This window comes from Carettochelys insculpta, chromosome 27 (assembly GCF_033958435.1).
Source record: "Carettochelys insculpta isolate YL-2023 chromosome 27, ASM3395843v1, whole genome shotgun sequence".
NCBI lineage: Eukaryota > Metazoa > Chordata > Testudines > Carettochelyidae > Carettochelys > Carettochelys insculpta.
The window spans coordinates 14,759,631-14,786,895 of record NC_134163.1 but is presented as its reverse complement, the minus strand read 5'-3'; the positions used below and the strand labels follow the sequence as shown (position 1 = coordinate 14,786,895).

Here is a 27,265-nt window from a genome sequence, read left to right as displayed (position 1 = left end):
CTCGCCCACAGCGCCGGGTCTGGGGGTAGCAGTCCCTCCGCAGGGCAGCGGCCTCGTCCCCAGCAGCCTGTGCCTCAGAGGGGCAGCTCCTCCATGGGGCAGCTGCCACATTCCCTGCCCACCCCCGTGGGAGGCTGCAGAGCCCCTATTCTTGGCACATGCCCCCCGCCCCAGCCAGGAGGTTATGCAGCCCCCAACCTCTGCTCCCCCCACGCCCAGTGCTGCATCGTGGGGCAGCAGCCCCCATCGCCAAGGAGCCCTGACATGGGACAGGAACTGCCCCATCCCCGGAGGTCAGTGCCCCATATTTGCCACAGGGCAATGTGGTCACCTAGCCAAAAGGGAGGCTCCAGTGGGCTTGGGGAGCCACATCCAGCTCCGAGAGCCTCCTGCAGGCCTGTCCCCTTGCAACCTGGCCCTCAGCCCCAGGCACTGAGCCCTCAGTCAGCTCCACTGCCAACCTGGGAGCGGAGGGTCTAGGGGCTCCAGCACCCAGCCAGGCCCCTGCTCATGCAGCTGAACACAAAGGCAGCCCGGGCACCTCACTCTGAGTGACGCAGCGATGCGGCAAGAGCGGGGAGACGGCAGAAATCAGGGGAGGGGAGAGACCCTGGCCACCGAGACTGGCTCAGCAGCTTGACTCGGGAAACCACTTACCAGGCACCGCTGGGGTTAATGAGTCTGACCCCTCCATGTGGGGTGGTCCTGGGAGGCAGCCCACTTCTGCCAGGCAGGGGGAGGACAAATCTCCACCCCTTTCCCCTGTCCCTGCCCCTTTCCCCTAGGCTCCTCCCCCTCACTATATATATCTCTCCCCCATGTGAGATTATCTGGCCCCCCCGGCACGGTGCTGATTTTAGTGGTGGCTGAGGGCAGTCAGTCCCTACAGGATCAGGGCCCTATATCACACTGCTGTATTCGCCCCCATGCCCAATCAGTCACTCCAGCTCCACCGAGCCGCTCCCCTTCCCAGGGAAATGTACTGGGAGGGCCTGGCTGGGGAGCTCAGAGGACAGAGCTGTGGGGTGGAAAATGCATTTGGATTTGTCTGGTAGGAGAAAGAAACCAGCCACATGTGCTTTGATTGTTTAATGGACAGCAGCAAGCACCAGCCATCAGCAGCCTGGGGACACAACGCTTCAAGGCAGAGAGACCACACTCCAGTCTAATACCACAGTGGTCGGTGCCCCTTTGGGCTTCACAGTACCTGATTGGCCAGAGCCATTAATATACGCAAACTCTTGCTTACCCATAGTGCCTCGCCTGGTGTGCTCAACTGGGGGAGAGGCCAGGATATTCGCCCTATCACAATGAACTGGTTGCCATGGATGGGCTACTGCTGCCTCTTACAGGCTGGAAGCTCAGCTGTGCTATCGAGTGTCTTATACCCTGTACTGAATAGAACTAATGGAGAGTCTCCTACAGCGCAAAATGTGGTTTGGAAGCAGCAGGGTCAGAGCCCTGTCCCCACTGTCACTTGGACATTAGCTCAGCTGGGTCAAGAATGGCATCATAGCTGCCTGGTTATGGATTTGTTACAACACTGAGCTAAACCCCCCAGAGGGGATTATTCAGCCAGCTGTTTTTGAGGGGCTTTAGTTGTGCAAAAGCTGAACTGAGTGAGTTCTGCTCTCAGTGCGTGTGCCTTCCCGAGCAGCTTCCTTACCAAGGATGGGGTCAGGGAACACAGGCCTTCCTGTGCTTATTTCAAGGGCTTTGCCTTGAATTTCGTGCTGGCTGTGCACGGCTGGGCCCCTTCCCTGCTTTGTCAGCACGATCGACACGTGTGGCTTTCCGCCGGAGTCCTGCACTGCAGAGCGCTGAGGCAGGAGAAGGGCTCGTCTCCTGGGGCCTGGTGCTGAGCTGTGCAGATCCCAAGCAGCGGGTGTGGGGCAAGGGAGTGAGGAACAGACCCTCCGAGTTTCCATCCTCTGCAGTTGTGGGAGACGCAGGGCAGAAGGCCTGTCAGATTCAGTGGGACTCGCCCTAGCCCTGCTGCCTTGGACCGGCCCCCCGCCCCACTGGCGGACAGGGAGCGTGGGAAAGCTGCGGGGGGCAGGGCTGAGAGCCCAGCCCTTCCGCCCCTGCAAGCAGAGACATGCCTGAAGACCACCTCCCAAATGCTAGCCAGAGAAAGGAATACGGCGGACTAGGTGGCAGGGGGTGCGGAGCAGCTGTCCGTTTCTCCGATGTCCATTAGTAGGAAAAAGCAAGTGAATTGAAGCTGGCATGGCCCCCCCAACTCACCGCAGACCCCTCCCCACCTGCCCGGCTGTGGGACCATCCCCACCTGCTAGGGAAAGGGCGGGGGTCCCTTCTGCTCCTTGCGCTGCTGGAAGGTCCCTCGGCGACCGGCACCATGGGCCTGGCCCACAGGTGAGAAGGGCGGGCTGGGATGGAGGACCTAGTTCCTATGGGAGCAGCTGTCCAGGTGCAGCGCCAGTCAGACAGTTGCAAGGGTGGGCCTGTCTGTTTGTCTGTCTGTCTGTCTGAGCAGTGGGGTCCGCCTCTTACACCTGGCCCGGCTCCCCTCTGCCCATCATGGGGGGCCCCTCACCGGCCTTCTTGTAGCAGTAGACCCCGAAGAGCTTGTACTTCTTGTCCGGGAAGCCCAGGTTGCGGACGCCAGGCTCCCGGCCTCCACAGCGCTTCCGGGGGTTGACAATGGGGTAGCGGACGCTGCCATCCTCCACCCAGCCTGCCTCACACTTGTCCAGCAGCTGGATCTTCCAGGCTGCGTAGAGCTGGCCCACCTTGGCCATCTGGGCACGGTTCTTCTTGCAGGCCTGCAGGGCCTCGGGGTAGCTCAGCTTGCGGTAGGTCTTCAGGAAGTAGACTTTGCCTGGAGCGGGAGGAGAAGGAGCCAGGTTAAAGGGATGGCGCCGCCCTCCCAAGGGTGCAGGGTGCCAACGCTGAGAGCGGCTGGGCCGGGCCGGGCCTGGGGCATCAGCCACGCGCTGTGGGCAGGACCTGAGCCCATAAGGCCTGGCTCCCATGACTCCCACTGGCTTCTGGGGGAACCAGCTGATCTGATTTGTGCTGGGACTCAACAGTGATTGTGGGCGAAACATGCCCCCCACAGGCTGTGTCACTGGGGGCAGGAGCAGAGGGATGCAATGCTGGGCTAGGAGCTCCGCCATGCCAGAGCTGTAGTTGATGGTTTGGTTATGGCTCGATCAGGGAGAGCTGCCTAGTGGTGACAATGGCTGAAAGAAAAAAATCCCCTGAATCCCAAGCCTGGGCCCTGCTCTGCCCCACTTGTGCCACACTCACCCTTTCCGATCCCTCCGCCAAGGGCAAACTGGCAAAGGCGCCTAGTAGTCCCAGCTGAGTGGGCGGGGCCCATACAGACTCCGCCCCCACAGCCAGGCGGCGGGAGCAGGGGACTGGCGGAGGGAGGCAGAGTGGCTGCAGCGGAATAAAAGCAGCTCCTGGAAATTAATTCCCAGACACATGAAGATTGATGGGGGCTGCAGCTCCGTGGCCGGTGATGAGCCCCCCTAGCTATTGCATCCGCTATTTATCCCGCCTGCCAGGATTAAATAAACAGCTGCAGAACCCCATCCCCCGCACCAGCCCTGCCAGCCACAGTAATTTACGCACAGGGACAGCCCTGCTAGCTCCGATTTGTCTTGCATAGCCTTGGCTCCATCCATCATCCGCGCCTCTCTCTGCCGCAGTTACCTGTGTCTCCATCCCCTGCTCCTGCCCCGGGGTAGGCGGGAATTACAGCACAAAGGACCTTGTGCAGTGCGGGAACCTCAGCTCATTGCACCAACACCAGGGCCAGGCTCAGCGGCACCAGCACATTCAACCTCTCAGAAGAGTCACGCGCTGGTGGAAACGCTGGTGCCCTTTACACCAGCAGTTCTCACGCTGTTGTGTTGTGGGAGCGGCACCCTGGAAGTCCAGGCTGGCTGAGTGATGGTGGGGGGGGGGGCTGTCTCTGCATTGAGTCGGTGTGGGATTTTGGGGGCTGAGGGCAGGGCTCCCTCTCATTATTTCCAGCCTGGGTAGAATAAATTTTGTTCTGTGCACTGAGGCATGAGCGGCTGGGCACCACCCAGGCTGCTGGCTCTGGGAGCTCTGCTAACCAGCTGGGCAGCACTTGAAGCTCTCCTGGGCGGCCACCCAAGTGCTCAGCTCACAGGGAACACTGCCCCACGTCTGCCTGAGTGCCGGCCCCTTTTCCTAATCAGTGCTCCTGCCAGCTGCCGCAGCGGCTGTCACTGTAGAAGCAGGAAAGGCCCAGGAGAGCTGTAACCGCCCAGCACCGCTCACTCAAGTGCCTTAGGGCCTCATTAACTCCCCATTATCCCAGCCCAACGAGCCAGCTGTGCCCAGCAGCCAGTCACCAGGGGCTAACAAGGGGGGAAGGGGCCCATCAGCTGTTGAGCCCAGCCGTGGGGGCGGAGCCGGGGGCAGGCAGGTGTGGGCGGTGCCAAGTCCCTGCAGCCCCAGTAGCCCCCCTCCCGGCGGGCGTTCGGGAGGTGGCGGGAGCCTTGGGGCGCCGGCCGGGGGCAGTGGGTTGCAGCCCCGCCCCCGCAGGAAGGGGCCGTTACCGTTCAGGTTGGAGGTGAAGCAGAAGGCGTCATAGCGCTCGTCGTCCTTGTGCCGGTAGCCGTAGTTCCTGACCCCCACTGGCGTGTCCTTGCGGCCGCACTCAGCGCGGGGCCGGGCAATGGGGTACTGCACGGAGCCGTCCTCCAGCCAGCCGGCATTGCACCAGTCCAGGCCCTCCAGCCAGGCCTGGTGCAGCTGGTCGTGGGAGGCCAGGATGCCATCCTGGGCCAGACACGCCTCCTGGGCCTCGTGGAAGTTGAGGGTGTAGCGGCCGAGGCGCGGGTGGTACGGGAAGATCACCCCTGGAGGGAGATGCAGACAGAGTGAGGTGCAGGCTGGGGTCCTACGGCACCCGCCAAAGGGGGAGCTGCACGGGGCCATTGGCTCTCAGGCTTCAGGGCCCAGCTCTGCCTGTAGGGCCAGGAAGGGATTTCTCCCCCCAGCATCCGCAAGCACATTACTCTACACCCCTCCTGTCTTCTCTCACCACTAGTCCCCACTCCCCACCCAGCCTTGGCTCTACGACCCAGGAGGCCTGGCTCCCAGCCCTCTGCTCTAGCCACTTGGCCCCTTCACCTCCCAGTGTCCATCTGCCATAAGCACGAACAGAGCAAAGGTCCACCTGGCCCCGTGTCCTGTCTGCCAACTGTGGCCAATGGCAGGTGCCCCAGAGGGAGTGAACAGCACAGGCAGTCACTGAGTGAGCCCACCCCTGTCCCCCACTCCCAGCCTCTGGCACACAGAGGCCAGGGACGCTGTTCCTACCCAGCCTGGCTAATTGCCATTGCTGCACCCAGCCTCCAGCAATTCATCTAGTTGGTTTTGGAACCCTACTAAGGTCATGATCCTCCCAGTGCCCTCTGGCCAGGGGTTCCACAGGCCGACCACATGCGGCGTGAACCGAAAGTGCCTTGTGTTCATGTTAAACCTTCCGTCTGGCCCCAGCAGAGACTGCTCTCACCCTGGGGAGACCTGTCCCCTGTTTAAAGCAGGAGCCACCTGACGGTTCATCTGGAGCTTGACATTAATACCAGATGACACTGGCTGTGGGGCTGCTGCCCAGGTGGTGGGCCCGGCCCGGGCGATAGGATTTATCTGCTCTGACAGCGGCTGGGTTTCTCTCGAGCAGGGCCCTGACTCTTGCTTTTGAAAGGAAAGTAGGACAAGGTGAGCTGCGAGCACCCAACCCGGCTGCCTCCTGGCAGCTTCCCCGCACTGCAGCTGGGAATGATGGATGTGTCTCTCTGCCATGCCACCACAGCTTGCCCAGAGCTGGTGCCTGGGTTCTGCCAGGCTGAAGGAGGTGGATGGAGAGGCAGGCTGGCAGGGCACATCTCCAGCTGTTGTGTGGGGTCCTGCCACTCATTCGTATCACCCGCCACCAGTCCCAGGGGCACGGATACCCAGGCCACGTCACCCCCTCCAGGGTCCACCTTCCCTCTTTTCCCTGGCATCATTGCCCAGTGACTGTTCTTGGCATGGACCTGGCACAGGGGGTTAGCCAGCCTGAAACTGCATGGATGGGCGGTGAGGAAAGCAAACCAAGCAGCGATTACAGCAGGCCCAGGGCAGAAGGGAATCTGGCCACGTGGGTTTTCATTGCCAACGCTCCCCAGCAGTGAAATGTAGCAATTAGAGCAAAGGAACAGGAAATCAGGACTCCTGGGTTCACTTCCTGGCAGTGTTATCCTCCCTGACCTTGGACAAGTCACTTCTCCCTCCAGCTGGCTGGCTGCAAAGGGAGCACGAGTCCTCCCTCTCCAGGCTGTTGGGAGGATTAATGAATTGTTTGCAACATGTTTTGAGACCCTCACACACCAGGTGCAGCAAAAAGGTGATGCAGTCAGTGACCTTGTCTGTACCCATGTCTCCATTCAGGCCAGAACACAGGGTACTGGTCTGCCTGACAGGCTACTGTGGTAACCTTACATCACTCAGCGTGGGAATCCCTGACCTGAGCCCTGGTGTAGACAGTGGTCCGCAGCAGGAGACTTTCTCCTTGACATGCTCCTGCAGCTCAGGGAGGTGGGGTTGTTAAGCAGATGGGAGAGAGCTCTTCAGGCTCCCTCACACGGGCCAGTGCAGCTCTTTTGCGTCACTGCTGCAGTGTTGTAGCCTGAGACTTAGAAGCTGAGGAGAAGCATTTGAAAGAAACCCAGGGGAGGGCTGCTCTGGCCAGGCGGGGCGGAAGTGAGGAGCTCTGCTGGACAAGCAGTTCTAGGGGGAATAACACCAACGCTGGGTAGCATTTGTATAACTAGCCTCTCAAGCCACGCCTGGCAAGCCCCCAGCAGCAGGGCTGCCGAGACATGAGCTTTGCCGACGTTAAGTGGTAGAATGTGAACGGACACCTAAATTCTCCCTCACTGGCACAGCCACGCAGCTGTCTGTCAAGCTGGCTCAGGACTGCAGCAGGCAGAGAGATCTCTCCCCAAGCTTTGAAGCTGCTGGGAAGGGATCCCCTCCTCCCTGTCCCCAGCAGAGAGCTGCCAGGTAAGCCCAAACCTTCTTCACCTTGGGCTCCTCCAGCCCCGAGCTCCCTCTTGCACCCCAAAGCCCTCATCCCTGGCCTGACCCAAACCCACACCCCCAGCCCAGAGCCTGTGCCCCCTCCTGCACCCCAACCTCCAGCCCAGAGCCTGTGCCCCCCCTCCTGCACCCCAACCCCCAACCCACAGCCTGTGCCCCCTCGTGCACCTCAACCTCCAGCCCAGTGCTCTGTCTCCAGGCACTGCAGCTCAGAGCACACACGGGGTAGTGAGGTCACATGCGTGTGCAAAACTGTGCCCCTAACCCTGGGTGAGCGGTACAGACTGGGCTTTGCCGGACCTGGGGAATGCAGTTCTCCTAGTGTCTCCTGCGCTCCCTTTACCTTCCAGGTCCAGCTTCACCATCCCCGTGTCGTCCTCCAGCTCGTTGGTGACTTCGCACTCGTAGCGCCCGTAGTCCTGCAGGGTGACGTTGCGGATGATGAGGGAGGCGTCCCCTGCACCGTCCTCCTGCAGCGCCGTGCGCCCTCGGTAGCGCCCGAAGGCTCGGCGCTCCTTCCCCATGGCCACAAAGACATCCACGAAAGACACCGGGTCCGCCACTTTGGTCCACTTGAGGCGGATCTCCTCGGGGTCATGGGCTGCCACGTCATAGTGGTACCGGCAGGGGAGTATGATGGTCCCACCCCGGTGGGTGACCACCTTCCCTGGGGCCGTCTGGACAACCACTGCCCCACTCTCATCCTCTGCACATAGACACAAAGGCTGGAAGTAGCTTTGGGACCTTCCACCCCCCAGTTCACAGCCACCCGCTGCCCAGCCCCACCACAGCGAATCTCAGACAAACTGGGCAACCCCCAAAGAAACAAAAATGCAGAACTCAACTCTGCTGCTAACAGTCAAGGAGGGAAACTGAGGCACCAAGCAGGGATGTGATTTACCCAGGTCTCATAGGAGGTCTGGAAGAGAACCTGGGTCTCCCCCATCCCAGCCCTGGAGGCACTAGACAGTCACACTGTCTCTTTACCAGGGAAAGAGGGTCTTATATACTTCTGCAGGTGGATATACATCTCCCTGCAGGGTGCTGGCTGCCTCCCTGGTCTCATGTCTCATCTGGGGGGAGGGCAGAGGGTGCTGCCATTAGTGTTAAAGATGCAGTTGTGAGAGACTGGCTGGGGCAGGGGGCAGAGCTGGGTGTTGGCCCCCCCCAGGGTTATAGTCCCAGCTTTGGCCAGGTGACTCTGTGTCTCAGTTTCCCCACTTGGCACCTTGGGGAAAAAGCTTGGGTGACATTTCCTTGGCAATAGCTCCCAAGGCTCTGGGTTGGACCCAGCCCCCTGGGGTGGAAACACTTGAGACCTTCTTAGCACGCAAAGCGGGGACCCCCTGTGCTGGGAGCTGGGTGAGCCCCCCCACTCACCTGACACATGGACAACCTTCTTGCGCCCCTTCTCGCTGAGTGCTGGGGGGAAGGACAGGGTGGCGACGAGGAGCAGCAGAGAGGCGGCACCGCACATGGGCTGCATCTAGCAGGGAGAGAGAGAAACCCCCATTCATCGGGGCTGGCTGGGCCCAGCTGGCTCAGAGCTCTGGTCCCCTTAGGCAGAGCAGCACCCCCTACAGGCCCACCTTGGTGTCCCCAGGGCCTACACAACACGGAGGAGCAAAGAGGGTGGGGGTCCCACTGGCTGACCCTCATGCAAAGGGAAGTTGATATTGGCCCAAGACTCTCCCGCTGCTCACAGGGATGCTGAGCAGCCCCAGGCTGAGCGCTCAGTACAGTCTCAGAGGGGTTGCTGGGTTAGGCTGTAGCTTCACACGAAAACCAAGCACTCCTGTCTCACCTTAAGGGCTACCAGGTTTAGCTCTTAGTGGGTGCGACCAGCTGTCTCCCCCGGCCCGACCCGGCTGAGAGCCACAAGGGCTCATGGCCAAATAAACAGCCTTTAAGCTGCTTGTTTGCACCCAGGACAGGGCCTGTCCTGGCAGGGAGCGTAAGTGACCCGGGACTCGGGGCAGACGCCGCGGGAGAGCGCCAGGGAGGAGTTTGGGGTGGAGGGAGAGGGTGAGACACAGCACAGAGGTGCAGACAGGGCCAGACCCAGGGGTGTGTGCAGCTGGAGGCGGGGCTCTGGGAATAGAGAGCGGGTGTCTGGGCTTGGTAGCTAGACAGAGGGGCGTGGGGAGAGGTGCGTAACCCCAGGGCACTGAGCTGACTCAGCAGGGAGAGCCAAGTCTCTGCTGTGCAGCCTTAGCTGGGGGCCAGCTGCCATTTAGCTCTGCCTAGGCCAGGTGCCAGCAGCCTTTCCCAGGCACAGGGCTGAAATGTGACCTGCTGACCTCCACATATGGGCTGAGAGCCCCTGAGCCTTTCAAAAGTCACTAACAGTCCTACTTCCACCAGCCTCAGCCGTAAATAAATAACGCCCCGAGCTTCCCCTGTGAGCTGGGCATGGCCAGCTCTGGCTGGTCTTTTGCTAAGCCAAGGGTGGACTGGCTTTGAGCCAGCAACCGCCTGCAGGGGGGACAAGGGGCTGGGCTGAGCTCCCGCCCCACGTGCCAATGAAAACTGGCTCACGTGCCACTCTCGGCACCTGCGCTGGGGGTTGCTGCCCCCTGGGGAAGAGGCACATGGCTCGAGCCCCTAAGGTCCCAGGTTTGTTCCATCCTGCTGGCGCTCTGAGTCTGGCGGACAGCTGGATTGTTCGATGCCTCGCAGAAGTGAGTGGGGCGAGATAGAGAGATACAGGCGGGTGGAGAGAGACGGGTGTTTGTCATATACCTTATGACCATGAGGTGGGCAATGCAGGGTGCCCAGCACGGCTCCATTTTAAGTGCTCCCCGAGGGTACCACAGACCGAGCCCTGTGGCATCCCTGAGAGCTGCACACACACACGGGGCTCCCATCAGCCTTTAGGGCAGGCTCCCCCACAGCCGGACGAGCGGCTCCCAGCCCAGCCTGTGAGCGTCCCAGTATCCCCACGTTACTGCTCAGATTTTGGTTGTGCTGGCACAGGGCTAGGCTGTCCCCAGGCATGTGGCATCCCAGCCAACCACCAACTAGCACCCGGCAGGGCCGAGTGAGTCCCACGGCCACCCAGTCCCGCACCAGCCCTGCCTCGCCAGGGAGGCCCAGGCGAGGAAAAGGAGGTCCTGCCTCCTTGCTGCCTCTGGCTCGGCGCGCCATACCCCATTACACCGGCTGATTAAAGCAAATTGAATCAAGAGCAGGTGAAGAAATTGGCTTTAATGCGCTTATTACCTGCCCCACTGAGCAGAGGGGCTCAGCTTCCGCCCTGAAACATTCTTCCTGAAGCTGGTTAAATGCTTCGTGGGGGGGGAACACTCCCCATTGGCTCCTCCACCCAGCTCACCTCGTCCGACCCTCTATGACACCAGCCAGAGCTCTGCCCCCATGCAATTCCTGGAGCAGATCTGTCAGAGACCCGGCCCATGCCGATTTACTGATCCTCAGGGATGGGGAAGCCACAAGGGTTTGGCTGCAGTGATTCCCATATGCCGGGGGGCCATTTGGATGGGAAAGTGAGGGTGATTCACCCTGCGGTCCAGCCAGGTCCGAGGACTGTCACCAGCAGCTTCTGAGCAAAGGGCAAAAACCCTGCAGTGTAGGACGTATCGCCCCCAAAGTCCTCTCCTGACCCCTGTGAGCTGCAAGGCAGCACAGGCCTGGTGTAGGGAGGCTGAGACCTAGACACTTGGCTGTTATGACTCCGTCGATGCCCTGCTGTTCCGGTCCTGGGCTCCCCTCTCCCCAAGCTCTGCCAGTGCCTCGCAGTCCTGAACTGCAGCCCCCTCCCACCCAGCCGCAGCTGGTACACCCCCCGCAGCTTTGCTGGCGTCCCTCAGTCCTGACCCACAGCCCAGGCCATCTGTGTGCTGAGTGTGCAGAGCGTGGGCTCGACCCAGTCCCCACAGCACCAGGCCCTGCTGGCGCTGGGTACAGAAAGCAGCTGGCTAGTTGTCAGGGGCAGGGCAGGGCTCTGTGGGAATTGCTCGCACTCCTCTCCTCGGGGGCTCCCTGAATATCCCCCCCAGGCCCCCAGCCCAGGTGCAGCTGGGAAACATTTCTGGCCATTCCCAAGTGCTCTCTCTGGCCAGTATCAGGCTGGGAGGCGACTGCTGCCACCTAGAGGGGAGAGGGAGTAATGCACACACTGCCCCCTTCCTCCTAGGCTCCACAGCAAAGGGGAAGGCGGGCAAATGGCCAAGTCCCATGTGGCCTTATGCCCCGGGGTCCCAGCGGTGGGAAAGCCAGCCAGGGGGGTCACACGCTGCAGGTGCCACTGAGAGCAGCTTTGCCCTTCTCCCTGGTCAAACCCAGCGCTGGCAGGGGTGGGGGAGTGGGGACAGCTGGGGGCTGCTGTAGCTGGCATGAGTTTGATGGGTCTCAGCAAAGCAGACAAGGGTAGGAGGGAGCCCGGGGACTGCAGCCCCCCGCGGACAGCTGGGCACGCAGGGTGCAGGGGAGCTGCTGTTTGTGGAATGAGTTTGATGGGTCTCAGCGGAGCTGGTTAGGATGGCAGGGTGCCCCAGGCTGCAGCTCCCTAGGGCAAGCTGGGCATGGAGGGTGCCGGGCAGCTGCTGTAAGTGGAATGAGTTTGATGGGTCTCAGCAGAGCAGACAAGGGTAGGAGGGAGCCCGGGGACTGCAGCCCGCCCCCGCCCCCCGACAGCTGGGCATACAGGGTGCAATGGGGCCCGGGGCAGCTGCCGCTCCGCCCCCCACCCCCCCACAGGCAACCTCCGCCTGAGCCGGGGTGGCAGGGAGACCCGGGAGCGGCCGGCTCGGGACAGCCGGGCCAAGGCGCTGCACTGCAGCGGATGGCGGAGCTGGGAGCCCCCGTCCCCGGCAGGCCCCGATCCGGGCCGCGGCCGAGCCGCGAGTGACTCCAGGGGGCCTCGCCCGCTGCTCAGCTGCAGGTCGGCCCCGGGGATCACAACCCGCCCCCCGCCCCAAGGTCACCCGCGGGCGCCCCACTCACCCTTGTCCCGGGGCGGGGGCCGCGCCCGCTCCCTGCGCAGAGCCCCGCACGGCGGCGAGGGGAGGCCGCGGGCCGCAGGGGGGCCGGAGCCGCCGCAGTTACTGGCTGCGGCTGGGCTGGGAGAGCGGGAGGAGGGAGCCGGGCTTGGGCATTGCCGGGCGCTGTGCCGCAGCCAGCGGCGGGGGGGTTGCTACAGCGCCAGCCACTCGGAACCCCACCCAGCCGGGCCCTCGGGGCCAGGACCCGCGCAACCCCCCCACAGGCGGGCCCCCGGGGCCAGGACCCGCCCAACCCCCCGACCCAAGACCTTTCCAGCCCCTACCCAGCCGGGGGCCCAGTGTCAGGCGCTGCACAGTCCCTGCCCCATGGCCTGAGTGCCCCACACCCACAAAGGAGCCTTCACCCTCTGTGCCAGCTGTAGAACCCAGCCCCGGTGACTTGCCCAGGGTCATCCAGGCAGTCAGTGGCAGAGCTGGGCATTGAACTCAGGGCTCCTGGGCCTTACAGGCAGCCTTGCCTCCCAGGACTCCTTGATCTTCTTCCCCAGGGGCTTCCTCCACCCTGTGGTGCCTAGGACCCCACACCCAACCTCACCTCAGGCTGCTCTGCTCCATGGGCCTGACCACAGCAGCTTCCACCACCCACCTGCGGGAGGGGGCACAATGCGGGTGCCCTCGTGCACTACAGGTGGAGCAGGAGCCAACTGGCCTGCACTTTGCTGCTACGGGGCAGTGGGGCTGGAGGGGTCCCTGTAACATGTCCTGCCCTGGCTGCCTCGTGCCTACCCCCCGTCACCCCACTGCCCTGCCAGCAGGGCCAGGAGAGCTGGCCGAGACCCATCCCCACTTCTACCAGGGCTGCAGCACAGGCCGGGTGGGGCCATGTGGCTTTGCACTGTCATCCTTGCAGGGGCTAGAGCAATGGGCTGGCAGCCAGGACTCCTGGGTTCAGCCTGCACCTTGGAGGGGAGGGGGGCTCACAGGCCAGCCAGTGGGGAAGTTGCTGACATGCTCCCCAAGCGCCAGTTGGGCTGGGGCAGGTCCCTGCTGAGCCCCATTGGCCTTGCTCACTACGGGCCCCCTTCCTTGCTTGCAGGGCAGCCCTGGGTTCAGGGCCCTGGCTGCTGGGCAGGGCTAGTGCATCACCTGTGACTGAGGCAGGCCCTGGTGTGGGGATGGCTTGCAGGGCTGGGAGCAGGCCCCTGGCACCCTGGGCTTGCACTGCACAGCCTCTGCGGTGGGCTCAGCCCCCAACGCTGTCTGCTTTTGAAGCACGTGCTCATCAGGGCGGCCTGGCTCCGAGCGTGAGGACGCGCCTGGCTGGGCAGCGGAAGAAGCTCCCAGGCCTGCAGAGCGACCCTCCAAAGCCCCACGCTGCCGGGCCTGCTCTGGAGCGCTGCAAAGCCGCCTGGGATAGATGAGTGAGTTACACGCCACTGCACACGTGCACGCCTGCGGCCCCACTGGCACCCGCGTGCCACCCCGGCGCAAGTCACATGGACTCGCACAGACATGCTGGGCTGCAGGGCCCCAGCCATGCGCTTAATTAATGCACCCTCACGGTCAGGTGGGTGCTGAGCCACGCCCTGTGGTGAGGTGGGAACACGGGATGCTGAGCGTAGAGCTGCAGAAACTGCGGCACAGATTTACGGACTCTTCAGGGGCTGGACTCGACCTCTCGCGGTCCCTGCCAGTCCTAGTGGTCTATGATTCTGTGATTCAAAGCCAGGCAGAGAACCCAGGAGTCCTGACCCCATGTGCCTGCTCTAACCACTACACCCCATGCTCTCTCCCACAGCCAGCAGGGCCGGCTCCCAGCCCAGCCCTCAGAATTAAAATGGGTCAGTCTGTGGCCCACTCCCCAGGCTCCTTCCTGCATTAAGACGCCATCAGGCAGGGAACATGCCGTGGTGGGACGGAGCACCACTTGGCTTGGGAGCAAGGGGAGGTTGCAGGAGCTGGTCTCTCACCTGGCTCTGCTCCCTGCAGGGGGGTCCCTGAGCCCTGGCTGGGCTGTGTGGCTCTCCAGCTGCGTCCCACAGCACAGCAGCTGGCTTGGCCCCGGCTCGGGGGTTGTTCTGCTCCCTGCCATCTCCCAAAGGATTGGGCTGCCCAGGCCCCTTTTTCTGGAGTGATGGCCCCAGGGCAGAGCAGGGGCAGGGGGGGATTTGAGCCAGGCCCCCGGGGCAGCACTGAGGCAGGGGGCTCAGGCAACAGCAGCCCCAGTTGCGGGGAGGCATTCTCCCTTCTCCATTCGGGGCTGGAGCCCTCTGGTCGGGGCTGGAAATCTCCTTCCCTTCCCCTCACTTGCACTGCCACTGCTGGGGTCGGCGAGAGACAGACCCAGCCTGGCCGCCGCCTGCCCCCTGCGCGTGTGTCTGTCTGTCTGTCTGTCTGCCCACTGCTCCTGGCAGCTGGCGGGGGGAAAGCAACAGGCATGGAGCTGAATGCAGTTCAGGGCAGCTGCCAGAGGCCCCAGCAGCCCGGGGTGAGGTGGGGGCAGGAGACCATAGGGCTGGGGAGAGGCACCTCCCCGTGAGCACCACTGTCAGACCCACGCAGCCCACTTAGCAAAGCGCTCCACCCCCTCCCCCCACCCCAAAAACCAGCCAGCCACCGCAGGGTTAAAAAGTTACTGCACAAAAGGATTTTATTCTGTAAACAGTTTGCTAGGGCAGGTGGCTGCACTGTCCTCGTTGCAGCCCCTCCTCACTGACCCTACCCGCCACCAGACGCCATCCACAGCCAGGTGCAGCCTGCAGGGCCAAGGCCACGGAAACGGCTTTGGAACGGGAGCCCACGGCTGGGCACTCCAGAGCCAAGCCCACGACCACCGCCAGGCTCACAGCCAGCGTTACCTGGAAGCTGAGCACTGGGCAGCTGCCCAGGAGAGCTTTGGGTGCTGCCCGGCTGGTTATCAGAGCGCCCCCAGCCAGCAGGGTGTGTTTCTGGGGTGGTGCACATCCACTCACAACTCAGTGCACAGAACACAATTTATTCTGCACACAGATGGAAAAATTAGAGCGCACACTGGTCACTGCAGCTGGAAAAGCTTCAGGGCACCTCTGTCCCCAGCCCCTTTCACCTTGTGCAGCTGCCAGATGACAGGACAGCCCTCGTCCTAAGGCCCCTGGGTGTCAGCACCATTAAGGACTCCAGGGGAAAGTTCAACAGGGGGAAGCGGGGCTGGGGAGGCAAGTGAGCTCAGAGCACCCACTCCACAGCTCTGGGCCTGGCTGCTGGTGCAGGAGGACCCCTGACCTCACCCCCTAGTGCCCCTCTGGCAGGGTCAGGAGCGCCACCTCGGGGCAGGCTCTCCAGGGAGAAGCCTCAGAGCAGCATGACGGCCGGGAGGCGAGGGGAAGCCCGGGGCTGAAGGGGAGGAAGGAGACCCTGCCAGGCCTGCTGCAAAACTCCCCTCTGACGACCCACCAGCCAAATCAAACCCAGCTCAGCTGTGCGGCGATCCCCCTCCAGCAGGGATCCCCCTTCCCCTCAGCAGCTGGCCCAGGCAGCCACACGGCCCGGCTGACGGCCCTGCAGGGATGGAGATTTCCTCATCCCGCCGCCTCCATCCAGGCTGAGCACACCGCGACCCGGGTGGCGGGGAGCAGCTCCTCCTTGTCACAGCCTGGCCCCAGGGCAGGGGCCAGGTACTGCCCTTACTGATGCTTCTTGATCCCGTCCTGGCCGGTGGGCGCGGCGGGCTGGAAGAAGCCAGGACTGCGGAGGCAGCGGTAGGCGAGCGCGTGTGGGCCCACTGCGTAGAGGATGTTGCTGAGGAGGAAGACCCACCAGACCTCCTCCGGGGTGCGGTAGGGGTAGGGGGTGCGGTGGTGCAGGGAGGAGCCCACGTGGGAGAACTGGGCCTGAAATGCACAAGAGGGGCAGGAGGGTGGGAGGTGCTGGCCGTGAGCCCCTCCAACATCCCCTCCCTCTGCAGCGCACGGGAAGCCTTGGCCTGGGGGGGCTCAGCCCCACAGGGGAAGGGACTTGGCTGAGGGGCAGCCAGCTGGGGCAGTGCTAGCTCTCCCCCTGTGCGCACGACCCCGGCTCCAGAGCACAGCCGGAAGGAAAGCACCGTTGGTTCTAAAATCGCCAGCAGAACTCACGGCCACAAGACTGCAGGGCCCAGGCGCTCCCATCTCTGCTCCGGCTACCCGCCCACAGAACAGCGTCAGCTTCTCAGCCTGTTCCACACCCAGCAGCTCCACCACCCACAGCGGGAGAAGCTCCACTCGGCAAAGAATTCATCTCCTGTCAAGTTTGGGGCCCAGAGCCCCACCCCTGCAGCCCATGTGTCACCAGAGGACCAGACCCTCTTATGTATAAAGCCGGCTGGGGCAAGTCCCATCCTCATGCTCCAGGGTGTATAAGTGCATCAGCCGCGGGGGTCAGGAAGGAATTGCCTTGGGGAGCTATTGGTGCACAGCCAGGGTGCTTCCCCTGAGGAATCCAGCACTTGTCCCTGTTAGGCCAACGGCCTTGGGCTAGTTGGCCCTGGGGATACACTGGGGCAGCCATGCCCATGCAGCTGGCAGGGCTGCATGTTCTCATGTCCCTCGCTGGTAACTCCACAGGGCACTGGCTCAAATCTATTTCTGTGAAGCTCATCCACGTCCGCCATTAACGGCCTCTGAGAGTAATTAGCAGGCTCTGCTTGTTGTCGTAGAAACGGCTCCACGTGCAAAGCCAGGGACGGGGGAGTCGTGAGCGGTCGGAACACGCTTGTGCCGGAGCACTGGCCTCGTGATGTGGCCTCCCTGTGATGCGCTGCTTGTGGCTCCTGCCGAGAGAGCTCAGTGTACCGCTCCCACTGAACCCAGGCATGCGGCTAACCAACAGCTAGGCTCTTTGCTGCACTTCACAGCCCAGAGGAGACATGGACAGGCCATTAGACCACGGCATGAAACCAAGGCCTGCCCCGAGACACTGGGTGAAGAGCAGCCCAGGGAGGCTGCCGCTGAGAGCAGAGTCTGCGACGTGGCTGGAGAGGGGCTGAGTGGCACATGGGATGGGGAGAGCAGGGTCAGGGGAGGCTGGTCAGTTATAGAGCCAACTCCTGCGGTGATCTGAGCACAGTCACTTCCAGGGGAGAACAAAGTTCCAGAACATCCTGTCCCTGCCGCACCCCCACGGAGAGCCGCTCTCCAGCCTGGCACAGGCCCCGGGCAGGACTCAACCATCCCTGCGGCTATGGACGGAATGAGAGAGATGCGCCCCATGGACATCTCCGCCTCCAGCCCCGGAGCCGGCGCCCTTGTGGGACTTAGCGGGGAGGCACCCGTGGCACCCGGCAGCGGGGCCCTCACCTCGCTCCTGCGCAGATGGCGTTAGAGAACCAGAATCACCCAGACACCCGGTGCTCTGTCCCTAGCTCTGCGGCAGACGGACCCTGGGCCATTCTCCCTCTGCTCCCACTCCGTCCCAGCTCTGTTCTGGGAGCAGCTGGGGCAGGGACTGTCTCTCACTCTCCAACACTGAAGCACCAGCCCTGTTCGCAGATGAGGCCTCCAGGACCTACTGCAGCGCACCTAATACCTGGCCCAGCGTCTGCTGCCCCCAGCAAGGGAGGGGAAGATGGAAGCAGAGCTTCACCGAAACCCCAGCCCCCGTTACCTGTGCGATGGCTCCAGCGAACACCAGGGCCCAGTCAGGCAGCCAGGTGCAGCCAGGCTGCAGGAGCCCATAAATGCACAGGCAGAAGAAGGGGAAGACGTAGAACATGTAGACCAGCATCTGGGAGCAAACAGGGAGAGGTCAGAACAGGCGTGAGCAGGACTCAGCCGGGGCAAGCTGTGAGCATGGGGCAGGGAGCGGGAGCATTACGCAAACGAGGCCAAGAATGGGCCAGAACCAGGATTCAGAACTGCCCTGGGCTGGCAGGAATGCCCAGGGGGATGCACCCGAGTCCCCAGGCCAGCAAAATAAATGAGTAAGTGACACCCCCATAAGGGATTCGGACGCGGGAGTGTTGGTGCACCGAGAACATCCCCTGCGGCCCCACCAGAGCCACCCGCCGGCTCTCAGGGCTGGAATTCCCTGCCTGGAAGATGGGGGTACCCTCCCTCCAGGAGCAGCAGGACACAGCGGGCTCTGTGCTCACCTGCACTCTGGGGTATGCCACAGGGTCCCGCAGGTACGGCTCGTACTGGTAAATGTAGTCAAAGCAGGAATCGGATGGACAGTCCAGGACCACCTGGAGACACAAGCAGAGTGCAGGGGAGAGCTGACTCTGACCCCCAGCACCACACATCCAGCTGCCGCCGGAGACCCACAGACACCTCCCCATGGCTGGCTCTCCGCCCCCGGGGGAGACAAGCAGAGGGCCTGGGGGTGCTGGCCCTGCTCCCTGCCCCACAGATTCATAGACTTTAAGGAAAAAGGGACCATCCTCTAGACTTCCTCCCCCGGCAGCCACATACACCTCCTTGCCCCCCCTCAAGAGAGCCCCATCCTCCAGCCGAGTCGCTGGCCGGCTGCTCTTACCAGCCCCCTGAAGAATGTGAACATCGCAGCCACCAGCAGGAACAGGATCAAGCCCAAGTCCAGAGGCCGCTGATACAGACTCCTCTGGTGCTCCGCCGCAACCTGGACACATGCAGCAGCTGGGGGTCAGGGATTGGGACGCTGGCCCCCTTAAAGGGCCACCCTAAATAAGCCAGTTCTCTCTGCTCCCCCTTCCTGGGCAGAAGCCTGGATCCAGAGCCAGTCGCCCCAGGGTCAACCAGCTCAGGGCAGGCGCGTCTCGTCCTTTGAGGGGCAGATCCACGCCCGGCCTCCACAGCTTGTTCTGCTTATCAGCGGGCAGCAGGAACCTCCTGCCAGGTCCACTCTGGTTACTGAGCTTTTGGGGGGGGGGGCGGGATACCACCTCCCCCAACTGGATGCACCAGACACTGGCTGGCAACCTTAGAGGTGGAGTGAAACCGGCTGGAGCAGCCCTCGAGAGACTGGTCCCTCTCCCACTGAGATGCAACAAACATTTCTTAGCTGACGGTCCCCACGTTCCTGGACGGATGTGGAGAAACTGGAAAGTCCACAGAGGAGCAACTAAATTGATGGAAGGTCTAGGGACTAGGACCGGTCAGAGAAGATGAAGAGCGCTGGGTTTGCTCAGCTTGGAGCAGAGGAGGCTGAGAGGGGACGTGACCACAGCTTTTGAGTACCTCGAAGGGCGTTACACGGAGGAGAGAGACAGGACAAGGAGCAAGGGGCTCACACTGCAGCAGGGGAGGTTTAGGTTGGACATTAGGAAAAACATCTCACCAGGGTGGTTAAACACTAAAATAAGTTGCCTGGGGAGCTTGTGGGATCTCCATCACCGGAGCTACTTAAGAGCAGGTTGGATAAATATCTAACAGGGATGGTCTAGACGGTGCTTGGTCCTGCTGTGAGCACAGGGACTGGACTCGACGACCCCTCGAGGTCCCTTCCAGTTCCAGGGTTCTGAGTCTAGCAAGAAAAAGGGGCCTGTGGCTCCCCCTGCTCCAAAGCCCAGTGGAGTCAAGACAAAGGGACCTGCGGCCATCCCTAGGCAGAGCAATCAGACTGCCAGTGCCCCTCTGGTGTCCGTGCTGTGATGGGCTCACACCTACGGCTCAGCACGGGGCCACGTTCCTCAAGGACTGGTCTGTGGACCAGTGCCGCTCCCTGTGGGCTCCCAGACGCAGCTCAGGAAGCCAGCAAGCTGGTCCCTGATATCAGAAGAGCTGAGAAACACTGGGCTGGAGGACAGGACTGCAGTGGGAGCCAGGAGACCTGGGCTCTGCTCAGCAGTCCTGAGCCCGGCTTGTCACCCTACCTCTGCCCCAGCCTCCAAAACGAACCTCAGCAGAGCCCTTCACTGGGGCCCCAGCTCCAGGGACAGCACCCAGACTCTGGAACAAGCCCAACAAGGGGCCAGGAGCTCAGCGCCCCAGCCCCAGTGAAAGACGTTGCCTGCAGACCCCCTGGCCACACAGTGCGGGGCTGGCCCCACACAAGCACAGCCGCATGTCCTTTGTGGGCTGCCTGCCGACCCACCCACCTGCTCAGCAGTGCAGCAGGGACGGGATTTGGGCTGGCGGAAGAGTCTCATGCCAGCCCAGACTGGGATCAGGAGGTAAGGCACGTTGAGCAGGAACGAGGGGCGGATTTCGGAGCCGTACTTCCCTAGGAGAGAAAAGTCTCGTGTTCTGCAACAAACGCAACCACCCCTTCGGTTAACCCCACAGAGAGTGCCTAGCAACACCTCACTCCTCCCACACACCCCTGGCAACCTTCTGCCCCCCGGCATGGGAAAAGGGGGCTCCAGACCCCCCGGCTTCTCTGGCAGGCACTGCCTGTTTTAGTGATGCCCGCTGGACTTGGATGCACAGCTCTGGGCTGCATCCCTGCAGAGGCAGGGCAGGAAACAGACAGGTCCCAAAACACCAGCTCTTAGGGCAGTGGGCAGCTCCCCAGGGCTTGGCCCAGGCTGACACCCCCTAGCAAGGCTCCCTCTAATCGTTTCCCTGTGGGTGGAATAAATTTTGTTCTGTGCGCTGAGCCACATGCAGATGTCCATCACCAGCAAGAACACAGGCTGCTGGCGAAGGGCGCTCTGCTGATCATCTGGGCAGCAGCTAAACCTCTCCTGCACCCCCAGTGCTTAGCTTACAGGGAACACTCCCCCTACCCAGCAGGTTTCCTGGCAGGAACACAACCATGCTCATCATCAGGGAGCCCAGCCAGTAGAGACCCAGGGTCCTGTAGCTTTTCCTGGGGAGACATCAGAAATTCAACAACCCGGGGGGCTCAGAGCAGCCCCCCAGCTCACCCCATCGCTCAGCCCCTGCTGCCTTCCCAGGCATCTTTCCCTTGCCCCGGTGAGGGGCTGGGGCCCAGGGAGGGCGGGGGTCAGCCCTGACACACTCTCAGCACATGGGTTCAGACAGGGACTGTCACCGGGCAACCGCCCCTCCCCCAGCCACTCCCCCAGGCAGCATTGCACCCCTGGATTGCTACCCTGCCTGGCTCCCCACCCCCCAGAGCATCACTGCTTGGCAACCCCTCCTCCCACTGGCTCCCGGCACTGCCTCTTGTTCACAAGGCTGCTACGGCTGGGCAGGGCCAGGCTAGGAGGCCCCCCCCAGCCTCGAGAACAGGCTCACGCAGGCGAGTCCTGCAACGTCCCCTCATCCCGGCCAGGACCGGGTGCAAAACACACCTGGAAGGCGAACTCCAGCCCCCTAGTGCCCCAGCAAATGCCACCCCCACTGGCAGGTGAGAAGCCCCCAGCCCTGCACCTTTGCGTCATGGCTGTGACCATGGCGAGGTAGAGCAGGAAGTGCACCACGCCGTCCCAGTAACAGATCATGATGCCGTAGGCCGTGCTGAGGTACGGCTCGCCCTGCTGACCAGAAAGGCACCAGGTCACTTCCCCCGCTGGGCACGCGGCCAGTGCTGGAGATGGGCCCCCTTAGCCCAAACGTGCTGTCCCCCTGCCCTGCCAGTGAGGCTCCGCGCCGGGTCAGGGGAGCCGCAAGTGGTAAAGAGATGCAGAGGGAACTCTGCGCACTGAGCTGGTGCGCGGTTAAAGGCTGAAGTGGCGAGAGTGCCAACCTGCTGCGGCTTGCGCGGCTCTTGAGACCTGTGCCAGTGAGCGCAGCCCGGCCTGGGAGCACCTTAGACCCCCTGCCCTGAGGGAAGCGCCTGCCCGGGCGGGAGGGCAGCAGGACCTGGCCCTTGGGGTTTGGGAGCAGGTGAGGAAGCCAGAGGGTCTGGACAGGGCAGTGTGATGTTCCAGCCTTGCAGGTGACCTCCCCCCCGCCCCAGGAACGCAGCAGCCAGGGCAGCACCTCCTTCAGGTAGAACTCCATGAAGCCGCTGATGTAGCCGTCCTCCTCCAGGGAGATGATGAGGTCGATGACGGAGGTGAAGGAGAACACCGTGAACACTGCAGATGGAGAGAGGGAGGGGGATCACCTCCATCGGGGGCCCCCACCACTGGCCTCCCCAGTCAGCTGGGAGTTCTCTGCTCGCTAGGCCATAAGGGGCATAAGCCAGGTGGGGCAGGAGTGGGCGGGGTCACCTCCGGGCTGCGGCTGTAAATCTGTGCGCTGGTGCAGCGGGCTCAGCCCTGGCACAGCTCTGCAAGTCCTGGGGAGGGAGGCGGCTCATGCTGCTTTGGCAACAAAGCTGCTGTCCAACCTGGCTCCTGCGTGGCAGCTCCCCAAGCAGGCTCTGCGCCAGGGCGATGGGGGACCAGGGGATGTGATGGTTTTGCTACACGGGCACCATTCAACTGCACACTGAGCTGGGCCCTCCTTCCACCCCCCAGCTCACCCCACAGCCTGCCGGACAGCTGTTATGCAGGAGCAGCCTCTGGTCAGAGGGGGTCCTGCTAACTTTTTCCATCCAAGGGCAGAATAAATTTTGTTTTGTGCACTGAGGCATGTGTGGATGTGCACCACCCATAGAAACACAGGCTGCCACAAGGGGGTGCTCTGCTCATCAGCCAGGCAGCACCTGAATCTCACCTGGGCAGCCACCCAAGCACTCAGCTTGCAGGGAACACCGCCGGTCTCTGGCAGCCAGGCCTAGATCTGCACCTGACCCAGGCTTTCCAGTGCCACTGAGTATTCCCTCGGCCTTCCAGCCCCCCCAGCACCTGCCCTCACACTGCTTCAATTTCCCCGAACCTCTCCTGCCCCCCTGCTGCCCACTGAGACCCACAGGGCTCAGCCAATCTCCAAGGCTTGTAGCCTCTCTTGCCAGGGAGGGGAAGCAAAGGGGTCAGGAGTGGGTCGCTATGAGGGACCCCAAGACTCACCGTAGAAGAGGGGATCCTGAGAACGGCTCCCTCTGTCCTGGAGGTACACAATGGAGAACAGCACCAGAAGCAGCAGTGCCCCCATCACCGCAATAGCCATGGGGCTGCAACACACACCAGCAAGGGCCAGGTCAGACTCTCGGAGGGTGAGGCAAGGGGCTGAGCAGTGCAGGGAAACTCCTGGGCCTCCTGCTGGCTGGATTTCCTGCCTCCTTCCCAAACACAGCAGGGCCTCTGTGTCTGGAGTCTGTCTGCAGAGGAGACTGAAGTCCTGAGGTGGAGTTTTGCCATGGAGTTCAATGGGGCTGGGCTTTCCCCCTGCGATCTCAGTTCCCACCAGTCCCCCATGGCCCTGCCGGCAGCGTGTAAGAGACGAACACCTGTGTTCTGACCAGTGTGTGCTCTAATTCTTTTCCCCCATCCATGTGTGGAATAAATTTTGTTCGGTGCACTGCAGCATGTGTGGATGTGCACCACTCACAGAAACACGCTACTAGCTGTGGGCGCTCTGCTAATCAGCTGGGCGACACCTGACTCTCTCCTGGGTGGCTGCCCATGCGCTCAGCTTCCAGGGAACACTTGTCCTGACCTCACTCACCCCTGCTGAATTCCAAGGGGTTGTACCTGTATGGTCAGCAGCACCTGACTCTTGTGCCCCCTCCTGTTCCAGGGTCCTGGTACCAAACATGGCGCAGTGCCTTAGTGGATGCCAGCTGGGGCGGGGGCACCTCGCACCAGTACAGGCCAAGACCTGACAAGGAAATCTGGGCACCCAGCCTGAGCCCCCTGAAGGCAGCTTGTGTTTCAGGGGGTGGGCACTGAGCACCGTCTGACAGCCGGACCCTTGAACTTGTTTGGCCCCCGAGCCCTCAGCCCCCCCAAGTAGCCCATTTACTGTAGGTCTCTCGGGTCAGCTGATGTAATTCAGAGCAGCCCCACGCTCTGTTTTGCAGCAGCTGAGGATTTGACCACCAATGGCTAGACCAGGGGACAGCACCTGCCCCGGCACAAGCGCCAAGAGTGGCGTGCGAGCCAGTTTTCATTGGCGTACAAGGGCTCCCGCTCCCCCTCCCCTCCCCCATGCAGCCAGGAGCAGGTTCAAAGCCAGGCCGCCTGCGGATTAACAAAAGACCAGCTAATGCTGCCAGCCGCCACCTGAAGGGGAGAGCTCTGCACCTTCCGTTCGGTAGGAATGAAGCTGTTGTAAGTAGCACTATGAGGGACTTTAAAAAGCATCACCGGCACAAGGACGGTACACAAACGTCAAAGGGTCACGTTTCGGCCCTCTGCCTCAGACAGGCTGCTGACCCCGATCAGCAGGAGTTGAACCTTAGCTGGACTTAAACCTACAGTGTTTTAAACCACTGGCCGGAATCATCCCCACCCCGAACGAGCTGCACCCCCCACTTGTTCATCACACACTGAGCGAGGGAAAGACGCACCCGCAACTCGCAGCCATGGTTCAAACCGCAGATCAGCTCCCCGGCTGCCCAGCACGGCTAGGCCTGCACTAGCTGTTCGCACACGCCTGGCACTTTGCTGTCTAGCACTCCCCTGGCTGCCCAGCTGAGGTTAGAGGCCACAGGCAGAGTATTGTCCCAGTTCAGTGACTGGCCGGGGAGGTCTAGGAAGGCGGCAGCAGGGCAGGCTCCAGCAAGGCCGTGGGCTCCCCCAGCTCAGCTCAGGCTGTCAGGAGGCCTCCCAGCTGCCCAGGCAAAGGAGGGGTCAGGACAGCAGCTGGAGATCCCACAGCTGCATTTCAGACCCTGAATCCTAACCAAGCCCCTTCTCTACACCCTCCCAGCTCTGGACTGTGCCACAAATTGGGCAGCACGGACACCAGCGGAGGCATTGCACGGAAGCAGGGAAAGGGCCTTGCTGGACGAATGCAGCTACAAAGGCAAGTGCAGAAGGGATCCTTCTCCCAGCCAGTGCCCAAGGGCACTGGGCACAGAACAGCCCCCCTACACAGAGGGCTCAGGGCCCCCCTCTGCTCCGCATTGGATGGAGTCTGGCCAGCTGACTCTCCACTCCCTCTAGGGAAACTCTCCTCCATCTGGTTTGGCTTCATTGCCAGAGACAGAACAGAGCTGCCCTCATTCATACTTGGAGCTAAGCAGGGCCCCAGAGGCAAACCCAGCCCAGGAACCGTGGAACCAAGGGTCGGCTGTCAGGACCCCCAGTTAAATACAACAGGCCGCTGGGGATTCTGTGGGTAAACCCACAGGGCAAGAGCTCACAGCTGGGATCCTGTCTGCATGGCCGGGTGTGGAAAGGGATCCGTGGCAGAGCAGAGGCTGGGCCTGCAGATCCTTTGGCTGCCTGTAGTTTTGTTTTTCAAAGGGGGGGAGATTTGCTGGAAGGGATTTGCCAACACCAGCCATAGGATACCGCTGGGTACAAAGTACAGCCAAACTACACAACAGGGCGGGGCAGGCCGAGCCCTCGGGCTGAGCAGAACACAGGGCAGCATCAGAAAAGGTCCCACCAGTGCTCTATGGCTCAGGAAAGGCCTGACGTGGCAGGGACTCCTGCCTCTCTGCTGAGCTTGTGGGGCTCGGAGGGAAATACCCCCAGCACAAACGGTGCTATCAATGAGCAGAGGTGTAAGACTCCCATCGACCATCCAACTTTGCTCATGTCAGAGGCAGGTCACCCCTCTGCGCCGGTGGGAAGGGCTTTATGATGAACAGGAGGCAGTTCAATCACCAGGAACATGGAGGCGGCACTAAGTGAGCAGGGGAGAGAGAACCGTAGGTTCCAGCCCCAAAGTGCCTACACCCTAAGCAGGCAGGGAAAAGGTTGGGAAAGGAAACTGAGGCACAAAGGCAGGGCCTGACTTGCCCAAAGTCTGCGGCAACTGAGCACGGAGGAAAACGACAGGCGCCTTCTCCTCCTGAAACGCACAGCTTGGAGATGTCTCCTGCACAGGTCCAAAAAGACAGGGGGATTTGAATCCATCTCTCCGGCTCCCAGCCAGCCAGGGCCATTGTTACAATGGGCAAAATCCCAAGGCATTCGTTCATCTAGCAGGAGCCGCTCAGTGGGTCTCATTCTGAAATGTCATTTAGTGGAAGCCATTGAGATTCCCATCTCCCTGCTGAGGAGCACTGCTGTCATCGCCTGTGAATAAGGATGGCTATTAGCTGATGTCCTATTATCGGCACATGTGTAAACCAGTTAGAAAGCCAATCTGTAGCGAGGGGACAGAGACTGCCTGTTTGCGCTGCGACGGAGTGTTAGCTGGAGGGAAATCTACCCTGAGCTCCCCTCTCCTCTTCCCAGAAGCAACCTGTGAGAGCGCCAGGACGAGCAGAGATACGCATGTTGCTTTGCGAGCTATAAAGCTGAAAATATTACGGTGTATTCCAGTAAAGCCTTTAGCCCGCAGCACAAAAAGCAAACGCCATTGTGAATTCTGCGGTGCTCCCTAAGTTCAGCCACCAGGCCAAGGGCTCGCCACAGCCCATGGACTGGGACCGCAGAGAACAGCCTCGGCTGCGAGCCCCGGCCCCAGCACGTACAGAGGGTTAGAGTTCAGGCTACAAACCTGGAGTACGGACAAGCCTTGGTGCCTGTTCAATGCAGCCACTGCTCCGGTTTTTCAGGGCAGAGAGCAGTCTGCGCCTGTCCTCCAGAGGCGATCGGTGCACCCCCCACGGCCCCCCGCCAGCCAGGAGTGGAGTAAATCTTGATCCACGCACCAAGGCGCGTGTGAGGGTGAACCACCCGCAGAACATAACCGAGCTGGGCTCTCCGAGCCGGCGGGGCAGCACTCGCCTCTCTGGGGGGGGCGGCTGCCGAAGCACTCAGCTTACAGGGAACGCACAGGGGAACCCCCAAAATACCAGCGATGGGCCAGTGTCTGGTAGCACCCCACAGTCCTGCCTCTGCTCTACCCACCCACCCCCGGGGGCGGGACAAAACCCGGGACTCCTGGGTCCCAGCCCCCCCTGCTCTACCCACTCGGCCGAGCTCCCCAGCCCCCCTTCCGCGCAGTCCTGGCTCCCCATCCCGCAGGAGGGAGCAGGGGGAAGGCTCCCGCCGCCGCCCCCAGGCCCGGTACTCACTGCGCCACGACAGCGCTGCGGTTCAGCACGTAGGTCACGGGGAAGGCGGCGAGGGACAGGCCCGCGGCTCCCAGGGGCGCCGGCAGCTGCATCCCGCTGCCCCGGGCCGCCCGCCCCGCTCCCGGCTCGGGACCGAAGGTCGCCGACTTTGGCCCCCTCGGCGGCTCCGGGGTGGGCGGCCCCCGCGGCGCGGCAGGAGGCGGAGCCGGAGCCGGGCGCCGGCGGTGCAGCCCCTGGCACTGCTGCGCCCCGGCCCTCGGGTAACGCAGCCTCGGGCCGGGCCCGCACGCGAACTCAGCGCGCCGGGCTGGAGCCCGTCACAGCGCAAAGCAGGCCCGGAGCACTTC

General features: G+C 62.2%; 2 protein-coding genes across 3 annotated transcripts; both read right to left on the bottom strand.

Annotated features, from left to right (window-relative positions):
* Window positions 1-2,337: 2,337 nt before the first annotated feature.
* On the bottom strand, window positions 2,338-26,984 carry HAPLN4 (hyaluronan and proteoglycan link protein 4). 2 transcript variants are annotated; one of them, XM_074978471.1, is made up of 5 exons: window positions 26,919-26,984; window positions 8,473-8,578; window positions 7,436-7,798; window positions 4,563-4,865; window positions 2,338-2,842 (listed from the first exon to the last, which is right to left on the bottom strand). In XM_074978471.1, exons 2-5 carry the CDS (start codon window positions 8,576-8,578, stop codon window positions 2,511-2,513), a joined length of 1,104 nt encoding a protein of 367 aa, XP_074834572.1. In that variant the 5' UTR covers window positions 26,919-26,984; the 3' UTR covers window positions 2,338-2,510. The 2 variants fall into 2 exon arrangements, with proteins under 2 accessions (XP_074834572.1, XP_074834571.1); XM_074978470.1 differs by lacking the exon at window positions 26,919-26,984 and adding an exon at window positions 12,055-12,074.
* On the bottom strand, window positions 14,678-27,265 carry TM6SF2 (transmembrane 6 superfamily member 2). Its single transcript, XM_074978469.1, has 10 exons — window positions 26,919-27,265; window positions 22,849-22,952; window positions 21,875-21,972; window positions 21,323-21,426; window positions 20,713-20,795; window positions 20,083-20,207; window positions 18,543-18,644; window positions 18,160-18,252; window positions 17,673-17,792; window positions 14,678-15,922 (listed from the first exon to the last, which is right to left on the bottom strand). Exons 1-10 carry the CDS (start codon window positions 27,008-27,010, stop codon window positions 15,716-15,718), a joined length of 1,128 nt encoding a protein of 375 aa, XP_074834570.1. The 5' UTR covers window positions 27,011-27,265; the 3' UTR covers window positions 14,678-15,715.

Bases quoted from the DNA above. Each gene is read 5' to 3' on its own strand.
- HAPLN4 (XM_074978471.1), bottom strand. From the start codon at position 8,578: ATGCAGCCCATGTGCGGTGCCGCCTCTCTGCTGCTCCTCGTCGCCACC. The intron at 7,799-8,472 runs GTGAGTGGGGGG...GTCTATGTGCAG, and splicing joins GAAGGTTGTCCATGTGTCAG to AGGATGAGAGTGGGGCAGTG. The intron at 2,843-4,562 runs GTAACGGCCCCT...CTCCCGCTCCAG, and splicing joins CTTCACCTCCAACCTGAACG to GCAAAGTCTACTTCCTGAAG.
- TM6SF2 (XM_074978469.1), bottom strand. From the start codon at position 27,010: ATGCAGCTGCCGGCGCCCCTGGGAGCCGCGGGCCTGTCCCTCGCCGCC. The intron at 21,427-21,874 runs GTGCTGCCCTGG...TCTGGTCAGCAG, and splicing joins TGGAGTTCTACCTGAAGGAG to GGCGAGCCGTACCTCAGCAC. The intron at 18,253-18,542 runs GTAAGAGCAGCC...TTGTGTCTCCAG, and splicing joins TCACATTCTTCAGGGGGCTG to GTGGTCCTGGACTGTCCATC.